The sequence below is a fragment of the Coptis chinensis genome, chromosome 9 (assembly GCF_015680905.1).
Source record: "Coptis chinensis isolate HL-2020 chromosome 9, ASM1568090v1, whole genome shotgun sequence".
NCBI lineage: Eukaryota > Viridiplantae > Streptophyta > Magnoliopsida > Ranunculales > Ranunculaceae > Coptis > Coptis chinensis.
The window spans coordinates 57,852,893-57,874,715 of NC_141464.1; the positions used below are offsets into that span (position 1 = coordinate 57,852,893).

Consider the following 21,823-nt stretch of genomic DNA (forward strand, 5'->3'; position numbering starts at 1 on the left):
TCCTCTCGAAATCGTTTGACCATTGCACTTGTCTAAATCATCACATAAAGCAATTCATCAAGTAAATCCATCAAGGAAGACACTAGATAATAACCACTCCCAAAACATAAAAAAAAAAATAGCACAAAAAACGAGCTTGTTCCCACAAAAAAAAAAAAAAAAAGCACAAAAAATGAGTTTGTTCCCACAAAAAAAAAATAGCACAAAAAACTACATATAATCATCGTCACTGTCATTGTCTTCATCACAATCACTATCAATGTCTTCATCACAATCACTATCATTGATGAAGTCTTCATCACATTTGACACCGTCAATGATATCTTCATCAATAGTATCCGCAACAACTTCTACTCCATCAATCTCACTCCTAGTCCAACCGTTAATGTCGTGTGTGCTGTCAACTATGTTATCCACATCTTGCTGCATGCAAGACGTGTTATCTTCAGTCGACTCAACTACTGAACCCATATCATACAAGTCCCTTGGAAGCGTATTTAACACAACTCGCCAATTATCATCCAAATTATCTTGGAGATAAAAAACTTGTTCAGCTTGAGATGCTAGAATAAACGATTCATTCGTAGCTAAGGTTCGTGTAAAGTTCACAGTAGTGAACCCATATTCATCTATTTTCATTCCTGCGCGAGTCATAACATCCCACCAATCACACTTGAACAGAAACACTCTATTCTCCTTGCAATAACGCAACTCAACTATGTCATTCAACACACCATAATAACCCACACTACCGGTCACTGGGTTCATGTCTTTCGCGCTCGCAAAGCTTGACATTTTTGCCGATACAAAAACTCCACTATTTTGAGTTTTCCTTCGTGACTCACGAGCTTTTGTGTGAAATCTGTATCCATTTGCAATATAACCCTTGAAACAAGAAGCAAATCGACTAGGACCATATGCTAAACTCTGAAGTTGCTCGCTGACCAACTCCCCATCCTTTTTCATTTGCTGGACCTATTCAGATGAGGAGAAAAAAATAATGTTGAACTTCAGTAAACATAAGCAATCAGTAGCAAGTAGCTCCAATAAAAAAGAAAGAAGAAAAAAAAATGGCTTCTTTTGCAACAAACAACATGGCAGAATATTGGACTTTTATTACAAGGTTTGAGGCTCAGACCTCAGAACACTCTATCTGAAGCAGAATATAAATTGTTGTACATGAGTAATTATTACAAGGTTTGAAATTTTGAATAACCCTAATAACTTTACCACTATTGATAACACAACTAGATAAAGTAAAGTCATTATAGTAGATCGACATTAGATCAAGATATACTCTGAAGCAAAGAAAAAGAGCTATTAATAACACAACAGACTCATCAAAATCAAACTTCCAGCTGCTCTGTTCTTTATTCCTGCTCCAAACTTAATTTCGTTCCTATGCTCCCATATCCTTGCAAAAATTTGCAGGCATACAGCCCCAAGCCACTGAGATGTTGATGGCTATTCATGACCGAGTTCAGAATTTCGTCCAACTAATTTCTTGAAATCCAGTTAGAATGAGCATCTATTCTGATCGATACTAAAGAAGTAAACCACAGCCCCCTTGTCCTTTCATAAGTAAAAGAAGATGTGAAGTTAGGGATCCTTCACCAGTTGATAAAAGGGGCAATTTAATCCCACTATCATTTTCTTAGAAGCAAGCAAGTTTCCAGTAAGCCGTCTTTAATGTATGTTTCATTGTTTTGCAAAGAAACAGTTGGCTCTTGGCTGCAAGTTTGGAACTCTAAATTCTCTTAACATGCCTAAGTTGGAAAGTTGACCCTCTTGGCCTTCCCAATTGACCTTCTTAAGATGGATCCAAGTAACCATCTCTCCCTTCCTTTCTCAATCATGTTCTTATGAATTACCACCACAAGGTAATGCAGAGAGACATTCTCTATCTTCCACTCTCCAGGACCCAAAAGAAAAGGAAACAACTAATGCAGGAGGGAGGGGGAGGGAGGTTTACTAACATCTTCCTATTTTTTCCTTGTTCTTTGTGTTGGACAGACTAATTACCAATGCTCTAGGAACCTGCAGCTAAATTCCAAGTAGAATAAACATCCCTAAATAAGAAACTAAATCTAAACTGTACTAAACATCCTCTAAATATCCCTAAATCAGCTAAACATAAATATAAATAAAACAAGTAGAATCCTTCTTGAGGTATGTTACTAAACTGTGAAATCATATTGCTATCTACAAAACTACTTTGGAAAAAAGTAAATAGAGTACATAAACTGATATACATAATCTAACTGCATACAATTAACACTTACGTGGTTTTCAAACCATTTACCAAACCGTTCATTATGAATACGGTCCACATTCCTAGCACTTGCCCGCCGCCCGAGCTCATCCCTAATCACTTGTTTGTGTTTCTTGTACAAAACATTATTGCATTTACGACATGGGTTTATAAATAATATTTCTTTTAACTAAGGAACAATTTCAATAAAGTGGACTTACTCAATAAATGGTACCACTTCCTCACAATTGATTAACACATACAAACGAGCTTGTTCCCACTCATCGTCTATTAAAGTCCTAAACGTTCCTTTCCCTAAAGCACGACTGTATCTTGAAAAAATAGAAAACTGTCCATCCAATCAAACAACTCAGAACTCTTAATTCCTCCCTGTCCGGTTGAACTTAGTCTCCATCCAATCATCTAAGTATCTTGAGCAGAAAGTCAAGCATTCATCATCAAGATACCCTTCGGCGCCGGCAATGGATCCCTCTGGTCTACTCTTATTACGAACATACTTCTTCAAGGTGTACAAGTACCTGAATAAATATAAAAGATGACAAAATTTAAGTTCAAATTTTAACAAAATACAAACAAAAGTAACCATTACTATTATCTTTACTTACTGACCTTTCGATTGGGTACATCCATCGATAGTACACTGGTCCAAATGAGCTTAGCTTGACCAGCTAAATGAATAGGCAAGTGCACCATAACATCAAAAATGATGGAGGAAATATCATTTCCATTTTGCATAGTGTGACAATCGGTACTCAAGACGTTCCAACTCGCAACCTATAATACTTTTTTGAACACAACCGCTTGTAGAAATTAGAGAGTTCAACAAGAACTAAGGTAACTTCCTTAGGTAAGATTCCACGTATTGCAACTGGAAGCAGTTGCTGCACTAGAACATGCCAATCATGGCTTTTTAGGCCAGGTATTTTGCATTCTTTCACCTGAACACGACGCGATATATTTGATGAAAAATTATCCGGAACTTTAATACCTTTCAAGAATTGACAAAGCTTCCTCTTCTCAGTCAAGGACAAGGTAAAGGGAGCAGGGGGGATATAGTATTTGTTACCCTCTTTAGCTATCGGATGAAGTGACTTTCGCATACCCATTAACACCAAATCTTGTCTTGACTTCAGGTTATCCTTTGATTTCTTCTCTAAATTCAGCAGTGTCCCAAGCCAACTTTCACCGTTGTTCTTTTCACTGTTATGGAGTAAACAAAGGTATTTCCAATATGGGAGCTCAAAAAATACACTAATCTTCTTCCAATTGTGTGGCAAAGAATTATCCTCTTGATTTCTCTTTTGTCCAATAACCTTATCACTATTCACCTTACCAAATGTGATTTGGTCGAATCCATCTAATTGAGTAAGTACATCATTTCCAGTAAAGGGGCTTGGGGCAACTCCCATTTCTGTCTTGTTATCAAAAGAACTCTTATTCTTTCGATATCTATGATCAAGTGGCAGGAATTTACGACTTCCCAAATAACATAACTTTTTCCCATTTTGCAACCATTTTGAGCAAGTCTTCTCATGGCAAGAGGGACAGGCAAGTTGTCCTTTAGTGCTCCATCCGGACAAATTAGCAAATGCCGGGAAGTCATTAATAGTCCACAAGACAGCTGCATGCATTTTAAAATTCTGTTTTGAAGAGGCATCATACATCTCAACTCCCTTCTCCCACAACTCCTTTAACTCATCAATCAATGGCTGCAAGTACATGTCAATGTTATTTCTAGGATTGCTAGGGCTAGGAATTAGCAATGACATGATGAGAAAAGGTTGTTTCATACACATCCAAGGCGACAGATTATACGGAACTAGAATAACGAGCCAAGTGCTATGAATAGAACTAAGACTACCAAAAGGATTGAAGCCATCACTAGCCATTCCGAGTCTGACATTGCGAGATTCTAAACCAAATGAAGGATATCTTTTGTCTAAGCTTTTCCATTCCTTGGAGTCAGCTGGATGCCTCAAAGCACCATCTTTCGTACGATCATCAGCATGCCATCTCATATCTTTAGAAGTTTTTGAGCACATAAATAATCTTTGGAGTCTTGGCTTTATAGGAAAGTATCGCAAAACCTTAGTAGCCTTTTTCTTAGGTTTTGCAAATGAACTAACTCTATTTTATGTACACTCCGAAGTTTTAATCCATCTTGACTCACCACATACATCACAGTTATCCTTGTCCATGACTGGTTTATTATCCTTCCAATACAACATACAACCATTAGGACATGCGTCTATCTTAATGCACTCCATCCCAAGATCCCGAAGTTGTTTTTTTGATTCATAATGATTCTTGGGCATATTGATGTCATTTGGAAGTGAATCATTTAATACCTCAAGCAACATGTCAAACGAATGATTACTCCAGCCGTTAAGACACTTTACATGAAGCAATCGTACTAGAAAAGACAATTTTGAACTCTTAGTACAGCCAGGGTACAAGGGTGTGTCTGCTTCCTTCAACAACTTGTAAAACTTATGTGCTTCTTCATTTGGCTCATCCGTTCGAGTGTCACTGGAACTAGACTCATTTGTATTCGAACTAGGTGGTATGTCATTGTCTATACCAACCATGTTATGAAATCCTAATGCATCTTGCAACATTGTATGCATATCATCACCCTGATTAGACTCGGTATTCACCTCCACACTCTCCCCATGCTTTGTTCAACGGACATAACTCCGTAGTATACCACGATTCTTTATATGATGTTTCACTATATGTTTAGGCAATAACATTAGATTAAGGCATCCTACACATGGGCAGTAAATCTCACCACCAAGTTCCTTAATTCGATTATTCCAAGCAAACTGGATAAATTTCTCACAACCAAGTATATACTTACGACTGCATCTTCCTAGAGTCGGATCCATCCAACTTTTATCCATTTAAAAACTGAACTACAACTACATAAAAAAAAAAATAAGACAATCTTGTTCAGCAAGAATATCATATCCTACATCAAGTTCAAAAATTAATATATTCACTAACATATCCTAACATAACATAGGAGAACCAATAAAAAAAAAAAGACTGTGACAAGGCCATATTAACTGTCCAAATGTGGGATTTACCACCAAATATTGGTCTCACATGGAAGAAAGCAATATCCATGAAAACATAACTAGAACTCAATACGAGGAAATATAAAGCTTTAAATTTGAAAAGTCGAACTTTTTATCCAAAAATAATGTAAATTGGATTAAAACCTCATATATATATATACAATATTCTAACAATAGAAAAGTCAAATCAATTGATCAAATATTCTTACGATATTTAGATTTAAATAAAATAATGAACTGCTTCAAATCACAAAAATATATACGATTTCTTAAACAAATCTCTAACATAAAACGTCGGGGAAGAAGATGATGGATTACCTGAAGGTAAAGTAAGTAATGGAGAAGGAGGCAGAAGCAGTGAAGAAGAAGAAGGCAACCGGTGAAGAAGAAGGCAGCAACTGGTGCGGCAGCCGGTGGAAAATATTTGGGGTGAAGAAGAAGGCAGCAACTGGCCGGTGCGGCAACGGTGAAAAATATTTGGGGGTGAAGAAGAAGGCACTGGTGCGGCAGCCGGTGAAAAATATTTGGGTTTTCGGTTTCTTCTTTCTCTTTTTGTTATTTGAGATTCAACTTTCACCAAAATAAACGAGCAAAACATACCGCGGGAACGCTAACATCTATTTTCTATTTTCTGATTTTTTTTAATGAAAATAATTATTTAATGTCTTAAATAGCCTTTTTGCAGCCATCGACGCCAAACACTTAATTAAAGCCACGCGCAAAATTTGTTCGCTACGAAAGGTCTGACTTAAAGCCACGACCACATTGAAACGGTTGCAAAAAATGCACCTTTTGCAACAAAAGGATAATCACGAGGCAAAAAGGTATTTCTTGCCACATATTTGGTTTGTCGTGGCAACAGGTAAGATATAGCCACCAAACCCCTGGCCGCAGCAATATGTCCGAGGCTAAAAGTCACTTTTTTGGTAGTGGGGATGATCATATGATGTACAAGTATATATATTATTTCAATGAAAGGCTTAGTGTGTATACCTATGGCTTTTTGACGAGGAAGATCAACGTCTACTTCCAAGATATTTGCTGCCATATTTAAGCCTTTCTTCTTCATGTAATACCACAAGAATTGATCTAACTTGTATAAAAATAATTGATTTACGTAAATCAAATATATATAAAAACCACCATACATAATTAAATAAGCAGTCAGTAATTAAAAAGATCGACTCAAGTACTATACAAGATTTACATATAAATCCAGTCATATATTCATTTGAGGCATACTGATATTTGACCCAAGCACTTAAGTCCTAAAACTCAAAATCAAAACAGGAAGTTGCACAATCTAACTCACACAACACATCCGTATAACCACCAGAAATAAACCCCATCCCTTTCTAATATCTCAAACTGTCTCGCTTAAATCACTATCCAACGCTTAAAAAGTGTTACTAAGTATGCAACGGTAAACAAGTGTTGGTAAGTGAAAAAATTGTGTGTTGCTAATATCCAGTTATCAGTGTGGTGCCTTGTCCTATATACTGAGTTCAACAGTAAGAAGACAGCCAATGTGTACTTATAACAAGCACATGCCGTCAAACAATTACTCGTTAGCTTAAATCCACATTGCTTTCAACCTTCTATGCTTATTCCTTCCAAGTCTCCAACTATCACTAGACAGCTAGCTTTTCTCTTATTGGTGCTACTATTTCCGTCGAACCTTAACATAATTTTACATCATAGAAACCAAGTAACCCTTCAACAAAATAATTTCCAAACCTCCAACATGCACCAAAGTAGATCCACATAAAATATGTGTGAGTGTGTGACATTCAACATAAACAAAGCTCACCTGCTTTCTGCTCCAATCATATTGCCTGACCCCAGAAGCAAGAGCAAACTCAAGAAGCACTAATCCCTCTTTCGACAACCTATACGCACTCGACTGCACCCATAATCAACCATTAAACAACACATCATAGAACCCAAAATTTGAAGGTAATCAAGCCATTATATTATTTAATACGAAATATAAATCGCCAAATAGTTCTACGTTCAAAATACAATCTCACCGTATCAAGTATCAAATGCGTTCTCATTTCTTGACTTTAAAACTCCCCATTAGTTAATTAAATATTGACATTGAAGTGATTGAACATTCCTCAATAGCATATGTACTAAAATTGACATTTTCTCATTCAACATCCAAAGGTATGACAACACTACAACAGTATTAGCAAAAGCCAGAGACACTAGATCACAACAGTTTATTCTATTTTTTTTTTAAAAAAAATTGTGAGTTTATAGAAATGGTGCGATATAGTTGTAAGAAAGACGAGGGACCTCAACTAGATTCTCTTTACAGTTTACACATCTTCCTTTTTGCCGCCTCCCAAAATACATCACTCAAAAGCAAACCAAGTACTACTTCCACCAGCACCGCTATCAACAGTCAACTTTGAGTGGACTGTTAAAAGAAAAAAAAAAATAGAGAAGAACTGAAGAAGAGAGTGTAAAGAGTGTAGGGAGGCTGGAGAAGAAGTGAAGAACAAAGAATTGAAGAAGAAAAGAAGAGAACTGAAGAACAGAAGAAGTGAAGATTGAAGAACAATAATAAAAAAAAATAGTAGAGAAGAACATAACTGGAGAGTTCAAAGTTGACACGAAGACCACCAAAAACCAATATTTCAAGTTTAGCACAACAAATTGGCAACAATATCAACACCTAGATTATTCTCCCCAACCAAGTTTACCCATAAAAAACCAACCTTTATAACAAATACCAAAGTAAACTCACTAACAACACAATCCCCAACTCCTAATTCCACTAAAATGCCATTTTTCTCCTTAAATTACTCACGTACAGTCAATAATTCAAAAGAAAATAAGATGTACCAGATAACCAACTCGATTTGCTGGTGGTTCCGACTTCTAATCCCATCAACCATCGGAGCTCCTTTCTCAGATTTTGTTTTTAGGGCTTTCAATTTTCTGTTTCCCCCAAAGTTAATGAGTTGATGGGTTCTCAATAACTTATATACTCTGCTGATTTTGTCACATGTGTGAACTTTAAATGCCCGGTTTACCCATGTATGAAGTCGAGATAGCGTTTATTAGGATCTGGAGACAGCGTGCGAGCGCTAAACGCAATTGAAATCGAAAACATAATAGTAAAGGATTGCGTTATATTTGGCAAACGCAATGGCTATTTTTTGGATAACGTTTTTTTATAAATGCAATTAAACAAATGCTATCTATTGGCTTTTTTTGTAGTAGTGATAATTTGATTTTAATGTTGTAGCAAAGTTACTACTACGTCCTCTGTAGATGGTTTAACTGGTGGAGTGACTGGAACTAAGGCTTGTTGAGTGTTAATGTCTGGATGGTGATAGTTCTGTGTCAGGGGCACTAAAATTCTATTCTGGTCACCTAATTTTCCTTGTCCTATATGTTGGTTAAATTGATAGAAGTTTGTAGTGGGCCTAACATTTTGATTATTAAAACCTGGAGGTGTAGCTTGTGGTTGTGGATTATAATTAGTGTTTTGCCCCCATTGTGTGTTAGGGTCGTTATTAAAAACACAGACATTGTCTGGCTGTGGTGGTAGATGTTCATGGACAAGAGGAGAATAGAAGTTAGAATGCTCAGGACTAAAACATAAATTACAATGAGGAGAGTTTATATTCATGACTAGAGTGGGTTTCGTTTCTTGTTTATGTATAGAGAGGGCGTCTACCTTACGAGTGAGGGATTCAATTAAAGTTCTAAGTTCAAGATCTGGTTTTACCTCAAACATACTGGTTGCCTTAACTGTTGAAAAAAAGTATTGGAGCGGGAGTAATTGTTACCTCCCCATTTGTTACTTTTCTTGGATTGATTATCTAAGAAGTTATAAGCATCTGTGGCTCCTTTACTTAAGAAATTACCTCTGTTCATACATCAAAAGTCTCCTTATGGTGTTGGAATATGCCTTTGAAGAAGGCACGACCTAGTGTGTCTTTACCAAGATTATGATGGGGACATTGCACAAGAAGATCAGTGAAACAATTCCAAGCCTTAGAAAAGGATTCTTGAGGCTTTTGGCGAAAGAAGTGAATATTTTGTAGCATCTCACCAGTCTTCTGTGGTGGGTAGAACTGTTCCATAAATAGTTCAACTAGTTTTTTCCATGTGTCGACAGAGTTCGGTTTTTGTGCTGTTAGCCAAGCTACTACTTTGTCAGCTAGGGTGAAAGGAAACACCTTTAGCTTTATTTGTTTAGGTCTTACGTTAGGATGATGAAATGTAGTTAGTACTTGTTTATATCCTATGTAAGTGGTGATAGGGTTTCTCAAGGTCTAACCTATGAAAAATAGGTAGTAAGTTAAAGATATTAGGGGGGATTCTAAAATCTCCCGTAGTATCTGCAAGAATTATGCAGGACTCAAGTCCATTGTTTAAAGCCTTATAGAAATCAGAGAGAGGTCTCTCTACTATTTCTTCACCCATTGCTACAAATGTAGTGTTGGTGGGTGTATGCTGTGATTGGTGAATTTCTAGATAGGCATTGATTTTTACGTCTATGATAAACTAATATGGCAGGTTTATGCGGACCAGATCTTAATCTCATGCAAGTTTTAAGTCTAATAGGTAAGTCCTAACAAGCATGCAAAAATAGCCTGATTATTACTAGAAATAAAATCCTCTGACAGTAATTCAAGGATGCAAAGAGGTGTTACCTGGAGCGTCCTTGCGACGCGTATAAATAGTGTCTTCAACAACCTTGAAGCATGTCTATGTTACTTGAACAATTATACGACAACTGGTCTTGGTACACGGTGTGGATTGTGAAGTCCTATAAAAAGATTAACCTTATTAGTTTTAAAATTTTTAAGAATTAAGAAAAGGCTTTTTACTATGGGCTTCGTGTTGGGCCTTGATAAGAGCCCAAAACTGTAGTTTTAACCTCTTAATAATACTACTTTTAGACCAATTATGCGAGTAATAAAAAAAAGTTAATGCTAATTACGTATTTTTATGTGTTTCAGGCATGGAACTCAATTATGTGCATAAATGTGCCACTTTGGCGATATAAAGGAGCAAAGGGTTGGTTGCTAAAAAAAATTACCTCACCATGCTAAGTTTCTTAAAGAGTTGTGCAGTACTAGGCATAAGACAAATATTCCTAAAGATGCCATTTTAACTGAACAATTTCCAACTTTAACGGAACACAATGGAATCGTTAAGTACAAGGACCCTGGTCGTCCTACTGTATAATGCACCTTAGGAGATTCCCACACGACGACCGCTTTACTAGACCTGGGGGCGAGTGTTAACTTACTCCCGTATTATCTATACAAACAAATAGGTCTACAAGAGATGCAACCTACTAAAATGACATTGCAATTAGCGGATCGATCAATTAAGTACCCTAAGGGTGTGGTTGAAAATATGCTTGTCAAGGTCCAGGATTTCTACTATCCTGCTGATTTTGTTATCCTCGATACAAAAGTCGCTAACGACTCTGTTCCGATCATTTTAGGGCGTCCCTTCTTGGCGACTGCCAACGCGCTTATAAACTGCCGCGATGGGTCAATGTCCTTGTCTTTTGGGCATCTTTCGGTTGAGGTAAATGTTTTTAAACTAATGAAATAGTTACCAGATTCATCTATAGATGGAGAGGTTAGCATGATCGAGAGCTTAGCTCAAGATTACTTTAATAACACATTTCCAGAAAACCATATGCATAAATTCCTTTCTTTTGGAAGTTCAGATTTTGTTGATGACTCCTACATAGAGGAAGTCAACACCATCTTTGAGTCTACACAAATCGTAGACCCTTCGGTTGCTCCATATACAGAGTTTGAAGACTTGCTGCCTAAGCAAGTATTCATTACTCAAGATGAGGACCCTCCAGAAGCATTTATCGATATTCCTCCCACCCCGGTGCTTAAACCTCTTCCTCCTGAGTTAAAGTATATTCAACTTGATCCGGATGGTAGTCATCCGGTAATTATATCTTCTCTGTTATCTAAAGAGGAAGAGACACAGTTGATCAGGGTGATTAGGGAACATCGTTTTGCGATTGGTTAGTCCCTAGCCGACATTAAGGGAATTGACCCAAATGTGTGCGCTCATCGTATCCATTTAGAGGATAATGCAAAGACTTCCCGCGAAACTCAGCGTCGTTTAAACCCTACTATGAAAGAAGTGGTCAGGGAAGAAGTCTTACGGTTACTTGATGCGGGTATCATATACCCAATATCTAATAGTGAATGGGTTAGTCCCATTCATGTAGTTCCAAAGAAATCAGGGATTACCATGGTACGTAACGCCAAGGGTGAATATGTTTCCACACAGCCCTATGAAATGGAGGATCTGTATTGATTACAGACGTTTAAATGCCATGACACGAAAGGATCATTTTCCTTTACCCTTTATAGATCAGATGCTTGAACGTTTAGCTGGTCTTGTTTTTTATTGTTTTTTGGATAGCTACTCTTGCTATTTCCAAATTATTATTGATATTGATGACTAAGAAAAAACTACCTTCACATGTCCTTTTGGAACATATGCTTATAAACGAATGCCTTTTGGCCTTTGTAATGCTCCTAGTACCTTCCAGCGGTGTATGCTTCATATTTTTAGTGACATGATAGAGCGTTTCATGGAAGTGTTCATGGATGATTTTTCCATCTATGGAGACTCTTTCACTGAATGCCTGTCTAACCTGTCTAAAGTTTTAACGCGATGTGAAGAGAAGAGTCTCGTTTTAAATTGGGAAAAATGTCACTTCATGGTGAAAAAAGGCATAGTACTAGGTCACATTGTATCTAGTGATGACATCGAAGTAGATAAGGCCAAACTAGATAAGATAGCAACTTTACCTATACCACGGACTGTCCGTGATATTATAGTCTTTTTAGGCCATGCAGGTTTTTATAGGCGTTTTATCAAAGATTTTTCGAAAATAGTTAGACCCTTAACTAATCTACTTTTAAAGGAGGCCATCTTTGATTTTAATTTTAACTGTAAACAGGCTTTTGAAACTTTGAAAGCCGCCTTAACTTCCACACCCATTATACAGCCTCCCGATTGGTCTAAACCTTTCGAACTCATGTGTGATGCTAGTGATTATACAGTTGGTGCTGCCTTGGGACAGAAACTAGATAATAAACCCACTATTATTTATTATGCTAGTAAAACTCTAAACGATACTCAAAGGAATTATACAACTACTGAAAAAGAATTCTTAGCTGTCGTTTATGCTTTAGATAAGTTTCGTCCTTATTTGGTTGGTTCTAAGACTCTAGTTTACACGGACCATGCAGCCCTTAGGTACCTTCTCGCTAAGAAGGATGCTAAGTAGAGATTGATTCGATGGATTCTTCTCCTGCAAGAATTCACATTAGAAATAAAGGACAAACAAGGGGTCAAAAACGTAGTTGCCGACCACTTATCTAGACTTATAAACGACGATGATAGTGATTCTGACTCCATACCGGACTCTTTTTCGGATGAGTATCTGTATGTTATATTTTCTGCACCATGGTATGCTGACATCGTGAGCTATTTAGCGTCTGATGTTATTCTTTATGACTAGCCAAGAAATGAACTTAAAAAGTTTTTGGCCAGAGTTAAGCTATACTACTGGGATGAGCCCTACCTTTTTAAGTATTGTGCGGATCAGATTATTCGTCGTTATATTCCCCAGTTGGAATATAATGAGGTACTCTCATTTTGCCATAAAAAAGTGTGTGGTGGCCATTTCAGTGGTATGAAAATAGCTGCTAAAATATTACAATGTGGGTTTTATTGGCCTACTCTCTTTAAAGATGCCTAAGTGCATTGCAAGGCGTGCATTCGTTGGCAACAACTTAGGCGAATCACGAAGCGTAATATGATGCCATTGAATCCAATCATGGTGGTAAATTTTTTTGACGTATGGGGCATTGATTTCATGGGTCCCTTTCCAGTTTCCCATGGTTTCATTTATATTCTAGTTGCCGTGGACTACGTGTCTAAATGGATAGAGGCCATGGCTTGTCAGAAGACCACCAAAGGCAGTTGTGTTTTTTGTAAAAGAGTATATTTTCTGTCGATTTGGCATTCCCAAGGCCATCATTAGTGATGACGGAACACATTTTTGCAACAGAGTTATTGCATCACTAGTAAAGAAGTATGGAGTTACACATAAGGTAACAACTTCGTATCATCCACAAACTAGCGGACAAGTGGAAGTTTCTAATAGGGAAATAAAAAAGATCTTAGAAACAACTGTAAATCCTGATAGGAAAGACTAGTCGAAGCGTCTATCTGATGCCTTATGGGTGTATAAGACTGCTTTCAAAACTCTTATAGGTATGTCTCCCTTTAGACTTGTATTTGGGAAATCTTGTCATTTGCTCGTTGAATTGGAGCACCGTGCTATGTGGGCTATAAAAAGCCTTAACTTCAATTTTGATAAGGCGGGTGTCAAGTGCACGTTGTAATTGAATGAGCTTGAAGAAATCCGTAGCGACTCTTATGATCTCGCAAAGGATTATAAAGCTAACATGAAACGTGTTCATAATAAGCAAATCTTGCGCAAAGAGTTTGTGGTAGGTCAAAAGGTCTTACTGTACAATTCCCTTCTACATTTTTTTCCAGGGAAATTAAAAACCCGTTGGTTTGGTCCTTTTCTGGTTACTGAAGTCACCCCTTACGGGGCAATCACCTTGGTAAATCCCAAGGACAACAGTACCTTTCAAGTTAATGGCCAACGGTTAAAACATTTCGACGAGCTATTGTCCCCTGATGTAGAGGAAGTCCTTTTACAGGACCCTGTCTATGAGGACTGACCTTTTTCATTGGTGTACTTTCTTTCATTTCCATATATTGGTAAGTGCACCACTCAGGTAACTGGGCCCTCCCTATGGAGTGTGTGGCTGTAAGTACCGGATCCTAAGTCCACGGTTAACATAATTCACCTTTTCCACTCTTGCATGTTTTCTCATTTTTTGAGTCATGTCCCTCTTTGGTGTGAATTATGCTTTTATTGCCTTCTTGTTTTTTTTACATTAAATTTTATTCATAAAAAAAATAAAAAATTGTTAAACTCACAAACATAGTAAGTTAAGAAGTCTTAGGAATCTGACTTTAAACGACCTATTTAAAAAAAAAAAAACAAATTTTCTAAACTCTGTTGTCAAAAATTTGTTTGGGGATGGGGTCTCCAGTTTTTGTCCTGGATTGTTCAACTGTTCATTTGTGTTGTTTAGGCCGTTTAATCGTATTCCGATCCGGGTTGACATTATCTATGAAATTAGATTTCATTCGTTCGCATAACTTACGTCATACACGCACTTCGAGGCATTTTCCATCTTCTTATATGTCACCAATGGTCAGACTAGAGCGTTTTATGGATCATTGGATTGGAAATTCTCTCTTGATCATTTCCATACCTCACTCGCAAAAATCGGCCCGGTAACGAAGCAGCAATTTAAGTTTGAATTTGCGCGAAATATCGAAAAACAAAATCAGAAATCAAGTGGGCTTGGCCCCAACCTCGCGCGCACGTGCAGCGCACGTGCGTCTCCTTCTTCGACCAGCAGTCGTGTTCCATTCTCCAAACCGCCATTACCAAACAACAAAGCTTCAAAAATCTAACCTAAATAAAAAAATAAAATAAGAAACCTAAATACACCCACGCCCAAAGTTAAAACCCACCCCAAATCTCCTCCTAACTACAACCACCACCACCTCCACCAACTTAAACAACCAAAAACCACCGAAAATTCAAAAATTTCGACTGCCACCACCACCACCACCATGCTTCCTGCCATTATTTTTAGTTAGGGTGTTTCAAAACAAGTCCCCCTACCTTATTCAAACCTATACATCTTATAAAAACTCCATGGCTCAAAGACGTAGGATATTGCCAAAGCATGCTTTTACTGCCGACCACTTCGCACCGTTTTATGGTGACGAGATGGTTAGGAGAGATTGGAGTGGTTTGTGGTACTCGACAGACAATTTTTACCATGAAGATTTGGAGGTTGCCTGAAGAGAGGGTAGTCGAGGAGAGTGACTCGGAGGATGAGGATGACACGGCATGTTTTGATGCCGATACCTTGGAGAGGTGTAGGTCGGATGCAGAACGCATGGCTGTGATTCACCATGGCATGTGTTCTCTCAATACTATTTGTTAAGACCTCCGAACTTGGCAGGCTACCATGCATCATAACTTCAAGACTCGTGCCTAGTGCGAGGATGAGCGGTGGGAACAGACGAGGGCCGAGATGGAAGCTCAGCGCCAGTTCCGAGACGACAAACTTGCAAGCTTCCCACCCCAGGGGGGTTCTTCTTCAGAGGAGCAGTCTGTGAGGCACGAGCGTAGTCGCCGCAAGACGGATGGCTCTGGCCCATCGGAAGCCCAAGGGCCATCTGCTTCTCGAGCGCATTCCACTACTAGCGCGAGTGGTTTAGGGATCTAATGAGTTGATTTGTTTTATTGTATTTGTTTTTATTTAGTACGGATGTAAAAAGATTAGTTCAGTAATTAAATTTGAATTTGGTTGTCGTATGTTATTTGAATTCAATTTTAATATAAGTTGGTTAATTTCGAATTATGCATTGTTTTTATCATTAATCCCACCTTCCCGAATTGTTTGGGGGTGGTATTATTTAGCCTAACATAATTCGTTATATGATCATCTATTTTAAGAAGTTGTTTTGGAGTGAAGGTTGAGAATATTGCCGATATGGGCATTGCTATAAATAGATATTGTGTTAGGATGAAATCTCGATAAATTAGGCAGTATCTAACCTAAATTCAACCTAAAAGATATTAGGTTTGTTTTGGAATAGAGAATATGGGTTGTTTCCGTTTTCGGTTTTGGAAATTTTATTATTTCCGGCAATTGCCTTAAAACTTTTTGGTAACTTCCCGATTCGTTTTAGCAACTTAAATCTTATAAAATCTGCATTCATTCTACACTCACAACCCCAACTATATCTCACATTCATCTCTCACGTTTCATTCCCACTTTACCTTATTTTTCCTTCTCACTTCAGCCTAATAGCTCCCCGAAATAAGACTTGCCCCATGGGGCGTCCACCTGCGCCCTCGATCTTGTCGAGAAATTCTACCCCGAAGCGACACATGTCCTCTCCAAATTGAAACCTCGAAATACCACACGCCCAAAAACACTGGAATTCCAGTTTTTATCCTGAGTGCACCCCGCGCCCATCCCAGGCTAAAAGTGAGCGCACCCTGCGCCCAAGTGCCTGGAATTTGAAATTCAACAGAGCGCACCCGCACCCATCCCAGGCATACCTTGAGCGCACCTGTGCCCTGACCCCTGTGGGCACAAAAAATTTCCAGTTTTTCGAGGGTTGTTCCAGGATAGTTGCAGCTATTCTAGAAAGTAGTTTTGTGATTACTTCTCCTATAGTAATACCGGAGTAGTCTTTCGAACACTTGTTGGGGAGCGAGTCTTATGGACATTGGTTCCGCGAGAGGATCATGCAGTTCGGATGGAGGCATCTTCTGGTAAGTGAAGACGACTCGTATTCTCCTAAGCTTACTGAATTTTTCTACAATAATGTTAAGTTCTATTGTAACCAGGATGGAGAACAAGAATTCTCTGTCACGGTTGATGACACACCCCTAGAATTCAATAAGTATGTGGTAGCATTAGTTTCGGGAATACCAATACCTGATCCTATTCACACGTGGGGATATATGACCGATAATTCATACCTCTTGACTATGCATATTTCCATGAGTATTATGGGGGAGGGGTATTTCATATAATGGACCAAGGGCGTTACAACATAGCCCTTGGTAGCCTGTCCCTAAATGTAGGCACCACCATGTTATTCATCCTTATGAATATTCTAGGGGAGTGGCAGTTTACTTCTGCAAATAGTACCGCTGGTGATGTTTTTCTTGCTTTAGCTGAGGGACGTCACCGATATGACATTCCCTGGGTATTAGTGGCTAGTCTTAAGAGAGCCCAAAGCATGCGCCATAAGTATCTTCTTATGCCTATTTTGGTTTGCCGCATCCTGCTCAGTTGTCTACCAGAATTATGTACCCAGTTCACGGATTGGAAACGGGTTCGCTCATTTCGAGTAATGACTTGGCCGGGATGGCAGGTGCAACCTCATTTGGTTGCTCTTTACACCCCATCAGACATAGTAACACTAGACATGTTAGCACAAGTTGACGACACACGGCGGCAGGATTGGCAAGTTATCATGGCATGGCAGGATGCGAAGGAACCTCATCTCTTTGAAGAGGAAAATGTTTAAACGGGAGTGCAGGTAAGTGTTAGTTTCAGTTAGTGTCTGCTTATGTCCCAAGCAATCTATTTCTCATTAACCCCATAACGGGTGGAACTCTTATAGAGTTGCATAAGTTTTCTTTTCTATATTAGTATGTTATAACCTTGTTTTGCAGATGTTTTGAAATTTCACGCGTTTCAATGGTATTTTCCTACCCTCTTTATTTAAAATACTTTGAGGACAAAGCATGCTTCTTGTTTGTGGGGTGGGGCATAGAAACACATATAATTAAGGCATCTGTTAGGATATAGATATGTATAATATGCACTTGTTTTCTAGCTAAAAAAAATCAAAAAATTAAAAAATATATATATAAATAAAAAGTATGCTATACATTTAGGAATATTGGTATTGTTTTCTTTCTCTATGCTCTCAATAATCTAGAAGTCTCACGTAGCTTTTGCATTAGAATAGTTTTTAGAAACTTAGGCTAATATGTAGGTAATAATCCTTGCATCTGTCTATAAATATGTTACATGAGTATCTATGGTTGTTGGCAGTAAGTTTCTGAAATCTAGGCTAGAGTACTTATTCTACGAATCCTGTAAAAATATAGCCTAAAGCCTTATATGAGTGAACATTTGAGAAATGACACAAGGGAGAAGTAAAATCAGGATAGAGAAATCACACGTCCACTTGCTTGATTACTATACCATATCTTAAGCGAGAATTTAGGCCCTCTTTGGATCGATATAGCCAGAAATTCAAACTTATGAATTATTTTCCGCTAGTCGCCCCTCTGAGCCTTTTTTTAGTCTTTCATAAACCACAAATCCTTTACCCTGTTACAAAACAAAACAAAATAAAAAAAAATAAGAAAAAAAAAATCAACCTACCCAATTCTTTGAATAAGTCTGAGAATAGAGATGAAGAATAGAAAAGAGAAGAACCTTTGAAATCAAGAATTAGTTAGTCGCCTGAGAGAAAAGAAAAGTTTTCATCCAAATAAAAAATAAATAAAATAAAATAAAAGGAAATAAAGAGTTAGAACTCCAAAATAGAATCAAGGAGTCAAAAAGCCAAAGAAAAAGAAAAAAAAATAAAATAATATGCTAAGGATGGAAACAAAGTGTAGAAGCAAAAGTAAAGAATAAGGTTTTCTCTAGTTACATAATATGAAGACTCTATTATCTCAGACTTGTTCTCTTTGAATATCCATTTCCTTCCTTCTTAAATCATCTCCTAATCCCCGCAACACCTAATAAAGATCTCTAGCTCAATTAGGAATAAGTTAGTGTGATAGTAAGTGGCATATGCGTTTGATCCACTCCGGCTTCCTTGTGTGTCATTAAGTTTGTAAGGTAAAGTGTGCCCACTGCACACTGGAGTAGCGAAACTTGAGTGAAAAAATCAGAGTGGTTTTTGTCTTGACATTTATGTGATGACCTACTTAAGGACGCTGTTCCGAGTTTTCAGAAATGGACCTGCTAGTTCATCTCATAGTATTACTCATTGTAAATATGTTTATTTGTAGATGATAGATTATTATGCATATATTAGCTTAGGTTTTGACTTGATTATTCTGTATTCATTTGCTAAGTGAGATGTATAGATAATTGAGACATAGATAAGGAAACAATAGTTTTATTTATGAGTCATTGTAGTATAGATGAAGTTTGTGAGTACCTTCACTGGAAAACTCTCACGAGGCTATAACTCGTCCACTAGGGAATTCCTAGTGGTTTAAGGCCTTGTTGCATATGGTTAATGCAATCGCATTCGGCAAAAAGAGATTAGTTAGAACTCCATTTTTGGTCACTTATGCTAATTTCTCATATTTGCTTGAGGACAAGCAAAATGCTATTTGGGGGTGGTTTGATAAGAGCCCAAAACTGTAGTTTTAACCCCTTAATAATACTACTTTTAGACTAATTATGCGAGTAATAAATAAGAGTTAATGCTAATTAAGTGTTTTTATGTATTTCAGGCATGGAACTCAATTATGTGCAGAAATGTGCCACTTTGGCGATATAAAGGAGCAAAGGGTTGGTTACTAAGAAGTTTTGTGATAAAGGCCAAGATTCAAGGAGACAAGGCCTTTATGATGCCCGGTCAAAAGCTGAAAAGTCAACATGGGCAGAAATAGTGCACAAGTCAGCAGAACTTCCGAAGACCATATCTTTAGACTTAGGCCTCGGATTTGGGCCTACCTTATGTCAAAACTACCAGCTCGGAAAGAGATTTCCAATGGTTCAAGCCTTGACCCAATCAGAGGATCAAAAGTGGACGAAAAGTCTACTGAAGTCAAAGCCAGCTGAAACGGGCTCTGTGGACTGAAGAAAATGGGCTTTGGGCTCGATTTTCCAGCCTAAAACATGGCTCCTCAGCCCATGCACGAAATTGTGGATCAAGTCTCCTACTTTACATAAAACAAGACTTAGCTCTTAAGAAAAAAATAGTTAGATAGCTTAGAATAGAAAGTAGCCATTAAAATAGCTTGTAGATCTAGTTTTTGGAATTTCAATTAGTTAATTAATTAGTTTCATACATTGTTTTAGATTAGTTATTGGAATGATTGTTCTTCATTGATTAGATAAATAAAATAGTAGTTCTTGATCATTTCAATTTTTGTCATTTAAATTTGTATATCTAATTTCAATTCTTGTTGTTATTCAATTCTTAGTTATTAATTAGATTTGAAGTATTATTAGTTAAAATTAGTAAAGTTCAAATCTTTATATTATGTCTAGTTTTAATTCAATGGAAAATGATAGTTTGATGAATCAAAGCTAAACCTCCATTAGAGGGGTTTGATGAAGCCTTCATGAAAACTTGATTGTGTAGTATAGAATCGTTGTAAGAATTTATTATACTCGAGAAGGTCGTTGATTAGCCATGAGAATGGGTGGACAACCTCACATGCTAGTTATGAATTGGTAGAAATGCCATGTATAATTAGGGATTAGAACGACCAATTTTTACCGTAAGAACGTAAGAATTGGTTTACAACAATTCTATGCTAGTTTATTAAGTTGGATTCAAGGTGGAATCAAATTCCCCTAATTTTTTATCTAGATTCAACTCTTAGCATTTTGTTATTTCGTTATTCGTAGATTGATATTTGAATTCACATCGTAGTATAAATTCCACCATTACTCTCATTAGACTTTGGATAGACTCGTCAATTGTAGAAAACTTGAATGCTAAAGGACTAGGAGTGGAACGAATCTTCTATTCCAACTCTACGTCAATAGATTCGAGAGTAGAAAACAAAAATCTTTGATAATCACGAGTTACGATAAAGTTTATAGTTTTACTTGCGTTTAGAGTTTCATCGCCTTATTTGTGAGTAAGACTATTTTTTTACGGTTATTAGGCCTAGATGTCAGGCCTGTGAAACAGGCTTTAGTAGTGGGTGGGTTTACTAATTTAACTATGATTAATTAATTAATTTTTTTTGGTATTTCTCTATCAAAACAATGGCCAGGTTACTTAGGAATTTGAGGGAGGTTGTCCGTGCGTGTACGCTCCTTAATTAGAGAACCCCAAATTTTGTCAGTTTTCTAGACACCGCTTAGAATGAAGAAAAATAATTTTTAAAATTTTGTAATTTTTAGCATACGAGTACTGTACTATACTTTTGAGATAATATTGCAGCTAATATAAAAAAATAAATCTATTCTACTTCAAATAGGGCGCGGGCGCGCTCCAAAATAAGCTAAATTAGGTGCAAGTCACTATTTGTACTTTTTTTTTCCGAAAATTTAAAGGAGCACGGGCGTGCTTAAGAATAGAGTAAATTGGGCGCGGGGTGCGATGTGTAAAGATAATTCTAGAGCACGCGTGCGCTCGTAAGTAAAAACAGTAGGTTGAAATTTTTAGGGTTATGTCATAGGAGGGAAGGGAGTTGGTTGCTCAACTCGTATGCACTCCATTAAAAGCCTCAATTATAATATTAATGCAGCAGGCGAGAAATGAAAATTACAAATAAATGAGCTTGAGGAAATTCGGAGTAATGCATATGATCTCTTGAAATCCTATAAAGCCAACATGAAAATAGGGCACGATAAGCACATATTGCGGAAAGATTTCAAAATTGGTCAAAAAGTTTTGCTTTACAACTCAAGATTACACATTTTTCCAGGAAAATTGAAAGCAAGATGGTCTAGTCCTTTCATTGCCTCTGTTGTAACCCCTTATGGGGCAATCTATTTGAAAATTTTAAACGATAACAGTGAATTTCAAGTAAATGGTGAACGCCTCA

At 37.4% G+C, this 21,823-nt stretch overlaps 1 protein-coding gene across 1 annotated transcript; it reads right to left on the reverse strand.

The window, feature by feature from the left end:
* LOC147476937 (uncharacterized) lies at window positions 1–4,860 on the reverse strand. The gene is made up of 7 exons (XM_086585868.1): window positions 4,443–4,860; window positions 3,040–4,292; window positions 2,882–2,940; window positions 2,719–2,790; window positions 2,487–2,583; window positions 2,283–2,441; window positions 1–975 (listed from the first exon to the last, which is right to left on the reverse strand). Exons 1-7 carry the CDS (start codon window positions 4,858–4,860, stop codon window positions 211–213), a joined length of 2,823 nt encoding a protein of 940 aa, XP_086441994.1. The 3' UTR covers window positions 1–210.
* Between the last annotated feature and the right edge of the window lie 16,963 nt (window positions 4,861–21,823).